The sequence below is a fragment of the Rissa tridactyla genome, chromosome 14, assembly GCF_028500815.1.
Source record: "Rissa tridactyla isolate bRisTri1 chromosome 14, bRisTri1.patW.cur.20221130, whole genome shotgun sequence".
Lineage (NCBI taxonomy): Eukaryota > Metazoa > Chordata > Aves > Charadriiformes > Laridae > Rissa > Rissa tridactyla.
The window spans coordinates 1,549,629-1,565,486 of NC_071479.1; the positions used below are offsets into that span (position 1 = coordinate 1,549,629).

At 49.6% G+C, this 15,858-nt stretch overlaps 1 protein-coding gene across 6 annotated transcripts; it reads left to right on the forward strand.

Annotated features, from left to right (window-relative positions):
* The first annotated feature begins 841 nt into the window (after window positions 1-841).
* Window positions 842-15,412, forward strand: LOC128917437 (bile salt-activated lipase-like). 6 transcript variants are annotated; one of them, XM_054220522.1, is made up of 14 exons: window positions 1,253-1,373; window positions 1,667-2,304; window positions 7,200-7,395; window positions 8,060-8,164; window positions 9,783-9,933; window positions 10,370-10,492; window positions 10,837-11,034; window positions 11,135-11,265; window positions 11,708-11,815; window positions 12,035-12,152; window positions 13,002-13,188; window positions 13,744-13,947; window positions 14,424-14,621; window positions 15,143-15,412. In XM_054220522.1, the coding sequence occupies exons 2-14, from the start codon at window positions 2,054-2,056 to the stop codon at window positions 15,351-15,353; spliced, it is 2,181 nt and encodes a 726-aa protein (XP_054076497.1). In that variant the 5' UTR covers window positions 1,253-1,373; window positions 1,667-2,053; the 3' UTR covers window positions 15,354-15,412. The 6 variants fall into 6 exon arrangements, with proteins under 6 accessions (XP_054076496.1, XP_054076499.1, XP_054076497.1 ...); XM_054220523.1 differs by having other exon boundaries at window positions 1,284-1,373; window positions 2,009-2,304; XM_054220521.1 differs by lacking the exon at window positions 1,667-2,304 and having other exon boundaries at window positions 842-1,373.
* The last annotated feature ends 446 nt before the right edge of the window (window positions 15,413-15,858 follow it).

Genomic DNA, 15,858 nt, shown 5'->3' on the forward strand with positions numbered 1-15,858 from the left:
TCACTTGTCCTTGCAGCAGGTCATTCCCCCAGGACCACGCAGTCGCAGGAGATGGGGTCACACCAGCAGGTTAGTTCTAACCCATCAGCCCAGCACACGAGGGGAAACCTGAAGGCTTTAGAGAATCTCCTAGAAAGAGCTGCATACACATGTTTTCTTGCAAACATTCCTGCCTGCTGTTAAGGGCCTAACCTGGGGACAGATAGGGAGTTTGACCTGTGAAGCTGCTACAGAATAAAAAAAAGGATACTATAAGCAACTTTTTAATCACTTATTCTGCTCAAAAGCAGAGATGTTTTTCCACTTTTGCCCTGGAATAGCACATGCGCACAGAGGAGACAACCAGAACAGACACACCAAAATTATTCAAGGATAATTAAATCAGTCGGTTGCCCCTGTGCTGGATGAGGCCTAAGAAAGTGCAGATCCCTGCAGAGTTCCTGACCCACCATCTTTCAACTAACAGTCACACAGACGCACGCTGATCTTAAGGCTGCAACCCCAAACTGAGACTTGAGATCTGCCATGCGTTTCCAGCACGACCTTGGGCAAGACGTGAGCGCTGGATTTCTGAAGTTGTTTAGCGCACTACAAAGCTCACAGAAAGCTTCACTCCATCTGCGAGAGGAGGATAATAATTCCCTCTCTCTCCTTCATTTCACTTGTTTATTTCAACAGTAAGATAGTCAGGAGTGGGACTGCCCCTCCTTATCTTCTACATACAGCACCACGCACAATGGAGTCTTGATCTCAGCTGGAACGCCTAAGTGCCACTGCAATACTAATAATGAGTGATAGAAACTTAATTCAGCAAAGCAACCTGGGGATAAACCAGACATGAGCAATGTTTCCACTGGTGAATAATATTCCAGGGAGAGAGACAGAGCTGGGTATGGAGGCTACGAACATCCCACTTGACACCCTCATTTTAAAGGTGTGGCTTCAAGGCAAGCACTTTTCAATCTGGTCCTTGGGTTGATTTTGACCTGTTGGCCCCAGGGTGATCTGTGTTCACCGTACCAGACGGCAAGGTGGGCAGAGAGCAAAGAGTCCCCAGGAATGGGGAAATCTGAGGCTGGGGACAAGTTGAGCGCGTACTGGGCTCAGCTTTGGTCTGATAAGTTTATCAAGCACTGCCGGCTGCTAACTGTCAGCCGGCGAAGCAAGCCTGTTAGGGAGGAGGAACAGCTCCCAGGGCAAGATAGGACAGCCCATGCCTTATCGGAGTGCCTGAGCCAAAGAGGGAACTGGAGAGTGAGCACTTTCCAACCACTTCATCTGAACAACAGACAGATTGGCAGGAAAGGCCTGTCAGCCCTTCGCTCTGCCACCCAGGCATCAACAGGGAGCCCCCATCCATGCAAACAACCCTGGTAAGTGCAGCATGAGAGCTGCAAATGTGAACGCAGGGGCCTGAGGGAAGGCACGGGGCAGGTTTTCTTAGGAACATTGCCCAGCAGGGAGTCAGATTTACAGCAAACAATTCAGATGCTTGCGGAGCAAGCTGCTCCTGTTCAGTGCCCTGAGCAGCAGCAGCTCTCCCCCATGCTGCCTTCCCTAGCTTCTGGAGGGGGAGGAGAATCTAGCATTTCGAAGTAACACTAGCCACTAAGTTTTGGCATACAGATATTCACTTTGTTTTCCCTCTACTGTTTCTGAAAAATAGTTTAAAAAACCCCTAAGTGAACAGAAGAGGGAAAATGTAACTGTTGCATCTGGGCTGCAAAACTATGGGCCAGCAAATACCCCTTTGCACCGACTACTGGGGCAGCAATAACCCAATCAATACATCTGAAGATCGTAGCAGAGAGACTCTCCCATGTTTATATGACCTCCCTGGACAAGTACAGCCTGTGCAAGCTCCCCGTCTGCGTACCTCAGCCATGACAAGGAGGGCGATACAAGATTCCCACATGGCACACCCTCCGCTTGGTTTCCCTGCTGAGGATGGCCATGCAGGACAGAACCAGTGTAATATCAGCAACTTCAACACATTGTGTTTCTTCAGTCTGTCAAACCGAGCTGTTAGCGGGTCGCTGCTCATCCAGACCATATGGACAGCTGTCATCCTGCATCCCGCCCACCTTTGGGTCTGTGGTTGTGTTCAAGCTGCCTATATCAGGGGATTTTACCGAGAGCTGACCTCAGTGCAAGCCCTGACCCTGTGCTGGGAGGACACGTTCACTCTTGGCTGCCTGGGTGCAAGGGCTGTCCCAAGGCCTCCAAGGGATATGAGGCAGGAAGCCTTCTGCAGCAGCTCATGTATCTCCGATGTGAGCTAGTCACTCAAAGGCTTCCTTTCTGGTAAGTAACATATCTGGGGAGTTATTCAGCTCTTCCTAAAGCACATATCTAAAATACAACAGAAATCATGCCTTCAATGCACCTACTTCTCTCACTGAAGAGAATGGGAGCCTAGTATCTGTAGACATCTAGAGTTACATGAGATGAGTCACACCCCTGTGGTTTCTGCACTACTCTCAGGCCAAGTTTCTCACAGCTGTTTCTGCTCCAACCCATAATCTCCTCCTCCCCAGGCCATGAGCAACCTCTAAGCTGTTTAATTCCTCTATGCTTCAAGGGTTTGTAAGCAAGTTCCAAGTACAACAGCCACATTCAGCACTGGCAACACAACTCTGAGGTTCAAGGCTTCCTCATGAAGAATGAGGAGTTAAAAAAACCCTACCCCATTGATTCTGCCTTCCTCTCGAATAATTTTAAGGCAATGGGACTTTATCTTACATCCCAGGCCCTTCTATATTAGAAGCTTTGGTGGGATTTTTGGCAGTGGTCAAGTCCACTGGTTTCTTCTCTTTATAAAATAGAAGTTATCTCTTGTCTCAGTTGGGGAAGGGGAAGTCAGAGATGATGGAGCATTCCTGTTCTTGAAAGGGGCCCATCCTGAGTGTAGACATGGTGAACCAGCATGTCAGTCAGACATCCCTGCCCCAGCTCCTTATTTAGATCCAGCCTCTAGTAGCCTGACTGTAAATCAGTCAGGCTCAGTGAACACTCGGGTGTGACACCACCTGGAAAAGGAAGGCCAGGAGCTGCAGATGCATTTTCTGACATCATAGCATCATGGACAACGCTAAATACGAGACTCAAAGAAGGATTGTATTCCTGGCTTTGCCATTGCCAGCTGATCTGAGCCAGTCATTCTCCCTCTCTATCTCAGGTTTCCCATCTGCAAAGTGGGAATAACAGAGGCATGTTCTGAGATCTACAGTAATAGAAAAGTAGAATTGCTTCACATGCACAGTCATCTTATACTGGAACAGCAGATATCATTGTGAAAAATCCCACAGAAAATGCACAAAGCATCAAAGCAGAGTCTCTGCATTGTGATCTGCCAACCTGATTATGCGTTTTCCCACTTTAAGATATTAGCCCAAATTTGAGTAGGACAACTAGAAATGGAACTCAGGTCACCTGGACTTCTGGTCTTGCTTCTTAACCAACTTTCTATCTTACCTCCTTGAAGTAGAACTCAGTAGAATATCACACATTAAAACTGTGTTCTTAGGAAGAGTATCATGTACTATTGGTGAGATTTTATTTCTAAGTTCTGGAAGATACTTACAAAAATATACAGAAAACTGATTTTCTAGGGCTTTACGTAAGGGGCAGAACTGACAGAGCAGGAGAAGGACTTTGGTTTCAGCTTAGGTTTGCTGTCTCAACTGGAATTTAAGAAAACTATTAGCTAGAAAGTCAGAGAGCCATATCTGTGTGCCTGCTGCATAGTGTCACAACAGTGGTGTTGGAGGACTCAGAAATACCAGTGATACTTTGCATTTAAATAGCCCATTCCACCTAAAGATTTCAAGATGTTCCACAAAGATGGAAGCATCTTATCCCTGTTTAACTGCAAGGAAACCAAAAGCCAGGGAGAGAGGAAGTAACTCAAGGTCATACAGAGAGGGAGTGAAAGACCTAAGAAGTGAACCAAGGCATTTTAGCTCCCAGCTCTTATTTCGATCATTAGGCAATTTGATCACTGGGCAAAATCCAGACCCGTTGTGATGAAAACAGCTGCATAATTTGTACCAGTGGAATTCGGTGTATCCTCTCCAAATAAATAGGCACGAGTGCCTTGGAGCCCTGGCATGTCCTTGCTCACACTACACCTTCCCACTGCATATCCGGAAGCAGCCACTACACACCATCACCTATTTCAAGCCAAACCCCTATTTTCTTAATTACGTGTTCCCACTGAAGTGGGCACAATGTTGGCAGGATGTAGCCCCTGGCCTGCAAGTCCTCTTACAGCATCATTATGAATTTTGCAGGAGATACAACACAAACCTTGCGGTTGTCAGAATCAATAATTTGTATTTTCGGTGCACCACCTCCTCAGCCCCACTTCCACAATCCCAAAGTCCCCAGCAATCTTAGCTCGGAAGGGAATGTGACTCAGGCCTTCAACTGAAGCGCTGTCATCTGCAAACCCTGAAGACTGGATGTGGCCATGGTTTTATCACTGGCCACCAGCTGCCTCTAGAGCTCTTGCCTCCTCCCCAATGATTCAGCAAATCTTCTTTGAGGAGAAAAACAAGCGCACAAGTGAACAAATCACAATGTCAGATTACCAAAATGAGCGGGGAAAACCTGCAGCGCAAAGGAGGGAGATAAAAGCTGGTGAAGTCGCACGATCCAAGGACTGAAAGGCCTGGCAAAGACTTGTTTTTGGAGAAGAGGCAATAATAATGTGAAAAATAAGACTGTAATTTGGAGTCTTTACCCCACGAAACATTGCTAACAATAAAAGAGAACACAACGTGGAAGGAAATGAAGCATATTCTGCCCTCCGGTATCTGGGTATTGCACAGGGCTGATAGGGATTTTTTACGGGTGTAGCTGAGAGCTGAATAGTCCATTCTGGTTTACACTGGAACAAAGTTCCCTCAAGCAAACTACTTCCAGAAGGAGTTTCTGCTCTTCATAACCAAGACTTTCAATAGTTTGAACTACTTTGAACATTCTGTGTCATTTGGTATTTAAGACATAGCACAGGGCAGTTAGAAACAACGTTTTAACTGCTACAGTTTTGGCCACTGTATCATCTTTATATATTATAACCTTTTTCCGTAAAAATTTTGTTTCCTGCTGTTAACTGCTCCTGAGGTGGAACACAGTAACAGCTTAGCAGCTCACGGTACACAGCCTATAGAATAAAAAGTAAAGGAGAAGCTTTGGCCAAACCTTAGCAAGGAGGTGTAGCGTTTCCCCTAATGGCATTGAGCCCAGACACGCCGGTCAGAGCCCAGCCTTGCAAGAATGCCATGAAAGCCTAATGAAAATAAGAGTGCTTGCAATTCATGGAGAGCTCACGTCATGCTTGTGGAGCCTCTCAGCCCAGTGGGTCTCTGATATCTGTGAGAAAGAGATACAGCCTTCCACTAGATCAAACACAACACAAAAAATAAGCACAAAAAGAAGAGGAGCTCAGGAACTGTCTATTGTGGATGGATAAACTGAAGCTGACTTTAACCTCATATTGCTTTTATACTTTTCCTGATTTACCTCACTAACCAGCACAGAGATCAATGACTTGACGCTAAAGTACAGCTAAGCAGGACTGACTTACCCTACTATAGGTCTGTACGTTCTCCATGAATATTTATGTATTCACCCCACCAACAACTTACAGCTCACAAAACCTCCTTGCTCCTTCTCCAAGGGAACAGGGTCTTCGTGTACATACCTACAGCACCCACTGCTCTTCCCCAGGAAACATGAAGGAGGCAACCACAGCACAAGCTAGAAGACCTCTCAAGCTCACCCAGGGAGCTAACACCATCTAAACCATGCATGAATGATTCTGGGGATGTCTCCTTTTAAAGCCTTTCCCTCTGTAGTGCTGCCACCTGCTCTCACAGGTTTGGGGGTTTCTCTCCTCTAACAATAATCAGGTGTGCTCTTAGACCTGGCGTGGCAGAGCCAAGGGAATTACGGTTTTTAAAATAAAAACGTGGTACTACTGCACCCTACAGGCTGAAAACAGCGAATATATAATTATATATTTTTTTAAATCACAATTTCTAAGCCAGTTTCATCACTTTGAGGAGGGAGACTGGCTCCCAGGTATTTGGGGCTGGGGGTTTCGCTTCTGCCCCATCGCGGATCTCTCACAGAACGAACACACTCATTGCCCACCCTGTGGGATGAGCAGGGGCAACAGCAGCGGCTGTAACACCAACACAGGAACATGCACACCCCACACACACCAGAACCCCTGACTGAGGTGGGGGGCTGTCCCACACACCCTGGCGGCTGTGGCAGGGCACCCACAGGAAAGGGGGAGCTCAGGGACTGAGCAGAAGTGGTTGGGGGGTGAAGGTGGGATGGAGACCTTCACCAGTTTAAGCTGCTGCCCTGTTCTGTTCTATCCCTCTTGATTTGGCACAACAGAGGCGGGCACACTTGAGAAACTGCCTGGCAGCAGAAATCTCAGCAAAAGTCCACTTGAGGCCTTGCCAGGTGAGGGGACCTGGAGATGTGGTGAAGATGACTGCCTCCCCCAGCACACCATGTGCAGCGTGGGGTGCAGTGAGCCCGGCTCTCTGCCTGCTGCCAGTGGGCTGGAACGTGCAGGAGTCAATGCCATATGCTCCTGTGACCACGTTCATGGGACCTGTTCCCTCCTGGCCCACGGCTGGTTTTGCCGGAACAATCTGTGAGATCTCCCACAAGAAACATCTTTCATTTTCTCACTGTAGTCCTTCATCGGCACTTTACAAGAAAAAAAAATTAATCTAAACTGCATTTCCATCTTGGCTTGTCCCTGGACCCTACTGAGCTGCAGTAATTACAGTAGAGGAAATGCAGAGGGTGAAGCCTTTTGTGCTGCAAACGCATTTCATACAAACAGTAGCCGATTGCCTGAGGGTTTTCTGTCGGATAGTACAGGGGACCTCTGTCATTGTGCAACTGGATGTAGCTTTGCTGGGGTTTCTTCAAATTTAAATTTTCTTGCCTCAGTGATGTCACAGGAGTCTTTTACGGTACCAGGATGTGATTCCAAAATCCATAGGGAGGTGTGGCCAAAGATAAACCAACCCATTGCTCACATGGCTGAGTCCCTTCTCTTCCAAAATCTGGGGCACAAACTTCCATTTTCGCATGTTCCCGTGAAGGCCCCGAATCCATGTGTGCCACAGGCAGAAAGCAAACCCGATCCTTTCCCCCTTTCTTAGGGAGGGATACAACAATCCCCAGGTGTCTGGTGAGAACCTGATTGGCCTCAGCAGGGCCCGTCGCCCGCACAACGCTATCTTTGTGAACTTTGATGATGAAGAAATCCCAACTAAACCCCTGGATGCTGCTGTACAGACCTGGAAGAAAGTGTGCACCAACCCTGTGGACAAAAAGGCGGAGGAAGAGCTGAGAAAGGTCCGTGCCACAGTCCTGCCTTGAGCACGGTACTGTGGCATGCAGACCTTGCTGAAAATTGTTGTGGTTGTAACTAGTCTTGGCTTCTCTGAACATTTTGTGTTTACGTTTCCTGTTTAACCTTGTTAACAAGTGAGATATGGGCCTGTGTAATTAGGCCAGGAACCTGAATCCAGGCCTTTGGGTTCCACTCCAGTGGGATATCAGCTGTCCTTTGCCCTTAGCAAAACACGCATTTGCTTTTTCTGCTCTCTAATCTATCAAACGAGAAGGGCTCTACTGGCATATTCTGCCAGGGATACAGGAATTTTTGGTGTCCTGAACAGCTGCAGCTCCCCTTGAAATGATGGATGGGATAAAACTTTGTCGAGGCATGACAATGTCACGTCAGCAAAGTGAGTGAGTGGCATGTATCTGAAATGCCACTGAGGGCTGTGAAATTTTCTACCGTAGAGTTGTCCGTGTTCTGAAAATGAATTATGCGATGTGCCTTCTGCAGGGCTCTCCAGCCCTTTTGGAGAATAGTCTGGCTGCTGGGTGGACATTGTCTGTTTTTCTGAGGATAACAATGGGCAAATGCAAAGTCTGACTGATATAACAAGTCTCAGTAGACACTACTGGGACGGCTGTATTCAGTTCCACCGTTGTTTCTATAATATTTTAGCTCTTTGAAGTCCCTCCTGTCTGGTCTCAGAATGCAGTAAAAGCCAATATCAGCGTTCACCCCGCCAAGCTGGAACTTCTGTTGCCGTATTTGGCCTATTACATGGTGAGTCTGTACATCTGCCCCTGTGCCTGTCTGGGGCTGCTCGGAGGCAGAGCAAGGGAGCGTCACCTGGGTGTTCCTGGTTCTCTTCATCTTGTGCAGGACGCTTGGTCTCAGACTTCGGGACAGAGGATTCCCCTGCTCTGATTTTGCAGAGGCTAAGGCGAGGGAAAGGACTTTCTGAGGTCATCTAATAAATCCGTGACAGAGCTGGCATCCAGTCATTAAGAGCAGATCACATCTCCCTCTTTCCAGGTTAAAGGGTTTGGTTGCTGTGACAGCTCTCCTCTCCCCACCTTGCTCAAGTCAGCATAGCCCAAAGACCACCCTGCCTCTCACACACCAGTCCAGCACCTCTGTTTCTGAGCCAGGGATATTGTGCAGGGTGCTTGCCCTCCGTTCATTGTTGGTTTTCTTTTTTCACCTCTAGGATACACTCCTAATGTAGTGTAGATTGTCCTCACTAGCTGCTGCACTTCTCAATTCCATTTTGACTTCCCCAGTAGTTAGCAAGGACAGAAGGAAGCAGGCAATGGGGCAGAGCTTCAGGCCCACAGAGGTTGGCCACTCATTAGTCTGCCATTGCTGTCTGGATTGTTACCACCCCATCACAGAGATTAAGGATCTGCTGGCATTTTCTAAACCTTGTGTATTCCCCAGTGTGTTACGAGTGCAAGGTTTCTCGTTAGTGGCTGATAATATGCTCTAACGCATGGTTCAGTCTGATTTCAGCCTCCTGCTCTTGTGAGACGCTTCTCAAGGCTTCAGCATTTTTTAACGTTTGCTGGAGTTTTGTTAGACTGAGATATTTCCTTGGGTTTGGCCTCCAGCCCACAAAGGCAACATCTGCAGGGCTCTCACACAGTGACACCAGTCTACCTCAGCCATGGTTTGGCCTCAGCCTACTGAAGGACAAGCGTGTAGAGGCTCCACTGGTTTACCTTAGACCCAATTCTGGGTCGTGGCATTGACACACAGCGTCACTCGTAGCTATATATACGTAAGTCTCCACCTGGGGACTAGCTCCTGAGGAGTGCAGTCACCATGGCTCGCTGGGAGATCCTGTGCTTTGCCTTGTGCTGCTACCTCGGGGTAGCACGGGCTGCAACCGTAAGTACAACAGCACTTCTTAAGGCTTTGCAAGACATTTTGTCTGTTCCTCTCTGAAGACACAAACTCCTGCTACGTCTGGTCTGGAGCCCATGAAAGAGGGCCTGCAGACCGTGACAGCCAAGGCAGGGTGTTCTCCTGCCCTAAAGACGGCCAAGTCTCTCACCAACATTTTTCCAAAAGTCCCTGCATAGTTCTGTGTCAGGTCTGGCCTGGTTTACATCTTAACACTGAAGGTCTTCTGCCATTTATCTTTGGGAGTGCAGGAGAATTGCTGCTGCCTGTCTGCTTGAAAGGGCAGCTTGCAGGACATCCGCATGGGCACATCTCCAGCGGCAGACACATGTGGGCTTTCCACAAGGGTCCAAAGGGACGGCTGGGGAAGGCAGACTGTGAGTGGGTCCATCTGGGGAACTGGGCGGGGCAAAGTGTGTGTGCTGGCAACAGGGGAAGCCAGAGGCGTGAAGGACTGTGCAATGGATTTTTCTCTTCTCAATGGTACCACGTGTAGCTGGGTGTGGTGTACACCGAGGGCGGTTTTGTGGAAGGCGAGAGTAAAAAACTCGGACTCTTTGGGAGTTACATCGACATCTTCAGAGGGATCCCCTTTGCTGCCCCTCCAAAGACTCTGGAAGACCCCCGACCTCATCCTGGCTGGGATGGTAAGATCCAACTTTTGAATGCCTTTGGTTTGGGGTTTTATTTTCACTTCTCTCTCTTTAGTCCATTCTTGACAAGCAAAGATGTTGTTGCCTGCTTTCATCTACTAAGCATTGCCAAGAAAAAGTTCTTAGTCTCATGGTGGGTGTGAGAGTCTTTGTCTAAGTGTTCCCAAGCAATGCAAGTAACCACATGAAGTAACAAACCCAAAGCATGGCACCTGCATCTCCCCTCCCCATGCCACTGCTGCCCAGAGCTAGTTCACACGGGAAGGGATCCCTCTTTGTCCGGTCACAGACCGGTCACAGTGGCTGGGGAAGCGTTGCTGCCTCTGCACTGGACTCACAGAGGAGAGAATGGATGGACAGACAGCTTGCAACCAAAGGATGGAGTCGATACCTTTAACTAGGACCTGCCGTCTTGCCTCTCTCCTCTCAGGGACGTTGCAGGCAAAAGAATTCAAAAATCGCTGCATGCAGGTGACGCTCACACAATCTGACGTCCGCGGGACGGAGGACTGTCTCTATCTGAACATCTGGATCCCTCAAGGGAAGAGACAGGGTACGTGCTTGACAGAGATCCGGGGAGGAGATTTCCAGTTGCCTTTTGTAGACACAATGCTCTGGAGCATCTCTCAGCGGCTACGCTGCCATAGTGGGCAACTGCCGGAGCGCTGATTTTGAGAGGGAAAGGTAGGAGCCATGTCAACCAACGTCCCTCAGCTGCAGCCTGTTGGGAGTTTCAGCCTCTTCTACAGAGCGTGGACTTTCTTGGCCACAGGCTATTGCAAAGCATGTCTGTTCATGCCCAGGTGGAGCGATGCTCAGCGAGTGGGTGTGGGGATGGATGGGCAGCGCCTTCTAGCTATGTAGTGGCTCACACTGCTTTTTCTCCTCGTCTCCCAGTCTCTACCAACTTGCCGGTGATGGTCTGGATCTACGGTGGCGGCTTCCTTGTAGGAGGGAGCCAGGGAGCCAACTTCCTCAGTAACTACCTCTATGATGGTGAGGAGATCGCTGTGCGGGGCAACGTGATCGTGGTGACCGTCAACTATCGCCTGGGGCCCCTGGGCTTCCTGAGCACTGGAGATGAAAACTTGCCAGGTACTGTAGCTTCTCCCTCTTCAGGGGACCCTGTCATGGGTCCCCAGTTTATCAGCTTTGCTGTGCCCTTGCTCAATGGTGGGTGCTCTCTATTACTCAGGGAACTATGGGCTGAAGGACCAGCACATGGCTATTGCCTGGGTGAAGAGAAATATCAAGGCCTTTGGCGGTGACCCGGAAAACATCACCATCTTCGGGGAATCAGCCGGTGCCGCCAGTGTCTCCCTGCAGGTGTGTTGTTCTTGTCAGAGCCTACCAGAGCCACTTCTCTTCTCTGTAAATGGGAGAGGTGGTCCCCTTGGCACTCTGCCTCTTTCCTCCACACACGCTGCCCAATTAACATCCTCTCTGCCTGGGGACAGCAATGCTCAACCTCTCTGCTTTGTAGCTGCTCCTCCTTCTTCAGTTCAATCAGTCTCACCACTGCAGGCATGTGTCCTCACTTTTGGGACCTCTGGTGAAATAGCATTTACTTGCCACGTCCCCCTGCTCTGCTCCTCTTCTCACCCTGTCACCTTTTAACTTTAACTGCTGAGACTGTTCAGTAGCACGAGAGCTGGTGGCTTCCCTGGGCCTTGTGCAGAAGGTGTGAGGCGATCGGCCAGGTCTGGCAGGCAATGGGGTCTTCAGGAGTTTGTACCTGAAACTCTCTTATATCTGTTTTGCTCCACAGACGTTGAGCCCAAAGAACAAGGGTCTGTTCAAGAGAGCCATCAGCCAGAGCGGTGTCGGTCTCTGCAGCTGGGCCATCCAGAGGGACCCACTCGCCTGGGCTAAAAAGGTAACGTGCAAGTCTTGCTTGAGAGAATGGAAAACAAAAAAAGGGATTCCCTAGAGAACAGCATTACTAGCAAGGGATTCGTCAGGAGTCATGCTGCCAAACATAGAGCTTTGGAAAGACGCTGCTTTGAGATAAAACCAGCCTCTGCCCCCGTGAAGCTGGTAACGAAGCCTGGCTTCAGAGGGTAGTGCTGGGAGGTTTCTCTCTCTCCTCCTGCAGCTTGGACAAAAAGTGGGCTGCCCCCTTGACAACACCGCCGTTTTGGCTGACTGCCTGCGCACCTCCGACCCCAAAGCTCTGACGCTGGCCTACCACCTGCAGCTGATCAACCTGCCCGGTAAGTCCCTCAGCCTGTGCTGTGGTCCCCTACCCACTCAGGGCTCACCATGCCTTTGATGGGACACTGGGGCGACTGTCAGGAGTTAGAAGCCATGCTTTTGCCCTTCAGAAAGGGGACAATAATGACAGATCTTGCAGTTGCCCTTCCGCAGGCAGGTGCACGTTGCGCTGAATGAATGTTGTTCGTCGTGCAACGGCAGCGGTGGCAGAGGAATTAGCCAAGGGCCATGCCTCAGCTCCAAACAGCTCTTTGGGCTTTCTGTTCTGTGAAAGCAGCAAGAGCAATTCCAGAACACAGCTTACAAAAAAGATAACTGACCCCAACCCTGCTATTTTCATTTGAGTCGCTGGGTGGAGTGTAGGACTTCTCACAGCAGGTAGGGAATGCTTCTGCTTTTGCTGCCTGTGAGAACTTCTTTCCCAACAAGACTCTCCTCCGCTTGCCCTCCTCCTGCCCCTAGTAAATAGCCCCAGTATTTAGCCTTGCTCAGGACAGAGAGTGGCCAAGCAACTCCTGTGCAGCTGCACTGGCCTGAGCGGGTTGTCCGTAGCCAGCGGGGATGGGGAATTCTGCTCTGCCCCGGCTTTTTGGGAACAGGCTGCAGGAAGGAGGAGAGACATTGTTGTTACCTGCCGGTACTTGCCTGGCAGATCTCTCGTTCTTCTCCCTCACCTACAGGCATGAGGTTTACCAAACGTGGTCCTGTGGTCATGCTGAAGGCACCACCCAAGCTCTCATTCACCTCAGCCTATTCCTTCCACAGTTCCTCGAGCCATGGGATACGCCAGGCTACACATCTGCCTTTTCTCAGCTCCTAACAGACTCTGGTTTTGTCTCCTGCTGCAGTTCCAGTGGTTCACACACTCGCCATGACTCCTGTCGTCGACGGAGACTTCCTTCCAGACATGCCAGAGAACCTCTTTGCCAACGCTGCTGACATTGACTACATTGCTGGGGTCAATGACATGGATGGGCACATCTTTGCTGGCGTTGATTTACCTGCTATCAACCGCCCATTTGTGAAAGTCACTGCGTAAGTGAAGGATGCTCTTAAAACTCTTAACAGGAGGAACCTTATCTTTAACGTAGTCCCCAAACTCCAAGGACTTAGTCCTGAGTGGACAGGGCACTACCTTCAAAACAGGATGTCACTCTAAGCCAGGGTGCCCAGGGCATATGTTGCCAAATCCAGAGCCTTCAAGAGAAAGGACCAGCTCGTGGCGAAGCTTCCCCATATACCTTTAAGGTGCTCCTGAACTCAGCACCAGTGATAGGCTTGGCAGCCCTGATGCTCTCTGGCCAGAGCCGGTACGTGCCAAACATGCTGGATACCCATCCACAAGACTCCTTTCTGCGGACAAAAGGAGCTTATGGCCAATTCAGCCCTAAGCTGTTCTACCGAGAAAGCTGGGAAGCACATGCCCTCCATCTAAGACTAGGGATGAAATCACTGGCTTTTACTCCACCAAACCATTGCTAACCACAGGGTTGGATGTGAACGTCAACAGGAGCTGGGATCTGTTTCCATGAGGCCTGACCCCCTTGAAGCTGCAGACCTGCAATTCATTGATACTACTTGTCTTTCCAGGGATGAGGTCTATAATTTGATCAAAGGACTTACTGTGGACAGAGGCGAGCGCGGAGCCAACGCGACATACGATATCTATACGCAACCGTGGGGTGACAACCCGAGCCAGGAGCTCATAAAGAAGACAGTGGTGGACCTGATTACTGACTACATCTTCCTGGTTCCCACACAGTGGGCACTGAACCTGCACCTGCAGAATGCCCGGTGAGGAGCTTTTTGGTACTGAGTACACGCTTACACAGGGCTCATACAAACACTGTTTCTCTAATGCTGCAAAGGGAGTCGTGCCAGAAATTTGTTTTAAATTCCCATTCAAACAGGTGTTCGCTTCCTAAAAACTTCAGACTTCATCCTAGCAATGTTTGATGCCACGAGACATGGCAGTTGCATGATACCACGGTTAGGGTGAAAATCACAAATGGAAGTTAAAAATTATCAGGTAGAAGGATGTTGTCGTGGTTTGCGCTGGACTGGCCACTGAAACGAACGACAGATGCTCTCTCCCACCTCTCTCTCTCTCTCTCTCAAGGATGGTCCTGAGACCACCTCTTAGATGCATGTGAGCATCTTCCAAGGCTGAATCTCTGCCTCTGCTGGTATTTCTAGCATAGTTATGAATCTGCACCCCTTTCTGTGCTCTCTGCTCGCAGCTGCTTAGCCAGTCTCTTTTATTCCCCCAGGAATGCCAAGACGTACAGCTACCTGTTCTCCCAGCCATCCCGAATGCCCATCTACCCAAGCTGGGTAGGGGCAGACCATGCTGATGACCTGCAGTACGTGTTTGGGAAACCCTTTGCCACCCCCCTGGGCTACCTGCCCAAGCACAGGACTGTCTCAGGTGCCATGATTGCTTACTGGACCAACTTTGCCAGGACAGGGTGAGTGATTCCAGTTCTGTATTTCAGGCTTGCTGCAGCACTTCAACCTGCTGCTTTTGCCTATTAACTTCTCAGGAGCAATTCCCAAAGCGGGGTGTCCTCTGCCTGTACTTCTGCTGTGAGTCTCGTTCTTCGTCTCCCAGGGGTGGCGTTTGCTCTGGGTCCTCCTCATCCAGGGAACACCTGGGGACAGCAGAAGCATTTCCAGAACTTGTGAACTCTGCTTAAACTTAATCATGATATTTGTTTCTGAATCCTGACATTCAGACAGGAGTTAAGCCCCTGTCTGCAGCTAGGGACGATGGTAGCGGGGACCAAGGGAGGAGACTGCAAGTCAGCAAGTCACTCCTAGCAGGCAGAATTGCTATTGCTTGACTCTCTCTGGCAATGTCGGACTCTCTCTTTGCACTCGCTTAAAGCCTCACGTGAGCAGATGCGGGCCCTGCCAAACTGCTCGAACCTTGCTGTGTCCACAAGTTTCCCTGATAAAACTGAACTTCTATTTCTCATTTTTTCCCCAGTGATCCCAACAAAGGGAACTCAAAGGTGCCCGTTAACTGGCCACCCTACACCAATGAGGCCAGTAACTACCTGGAAATCAACAACAAGTTGAGCCAGAACTCTGTGAAGCAGAATCTGAAAAGCCAGTATGTGACCTTCTGGAACACGGTCTATCAGAGTCTGCCACAGGTTGCCAACATCTCCCTGGCTAATGAACTGCTGTGGAACTAAGAAAAAACACCTTTTAAATATTGGCCCAATTCATTAAAGGCTTGCTTGTAACTGAGCAATTCCAGGTTCTCTGTGTCTTTGCCGTGACAGGATTTTCTCCCTAACATGGTTGGCCCCAGAGCTGGAGGCAGCGCTGCAGGGGGCTCTCCCCCGAGCGGAGCAGAGGGGCAGAATCCCCCCCTCGCCCTGCTGCCCACGCTGCTGGGGATGCAGCCCCTGGTGTGGGGGGTTTCTGTGCTGCCAGTGCACGTTACCGGCTCACGTTGGGCTTTTCGTCCACCAACACTGCCAAGTCCTTCTCCTCAGGGCTGCTCTCCAGCCATTCTCTGCCCAGCCTGGGTTTGTGCTTGGGGTTACATCCACTCTAATAACAAACAGCTCTAAGGTAATTACAGTTGTAATATATGCACGCAAACCAACTGGTGAACTGTTGCCATACAGTTGCACCTCAGAAACTCAAAGAGGGGAAAATAAACCCAAGGGGGAAAGGGTATTCTTCCACACT

Bases quoted from the DNA above. Each gene is read 5' to 3' on its own strand.
- LOC128917437 (XM_054220521.1), top strand. From the start codon at position 1,060: ATGGGGAAATCTGAGGCTGGGGACAAGTTGAGCGCGTACTGGGCTCAG. The intron at 10,493-10,836 runs GTACGTGCTTGA...CTCGTCTCCCAG, and splicing joins CCCTCAAGGGAAGAGACAGG to TCTCTACCAACTTGCCGGTG. The intron at 11,266-11,707 runs GTGTGTTGTTCT...TTTGCTCCACAG, and splicing joins CCGCCAGTGTCTCCCTGCAG to ACGTTGAGCCCAAAGAACAA.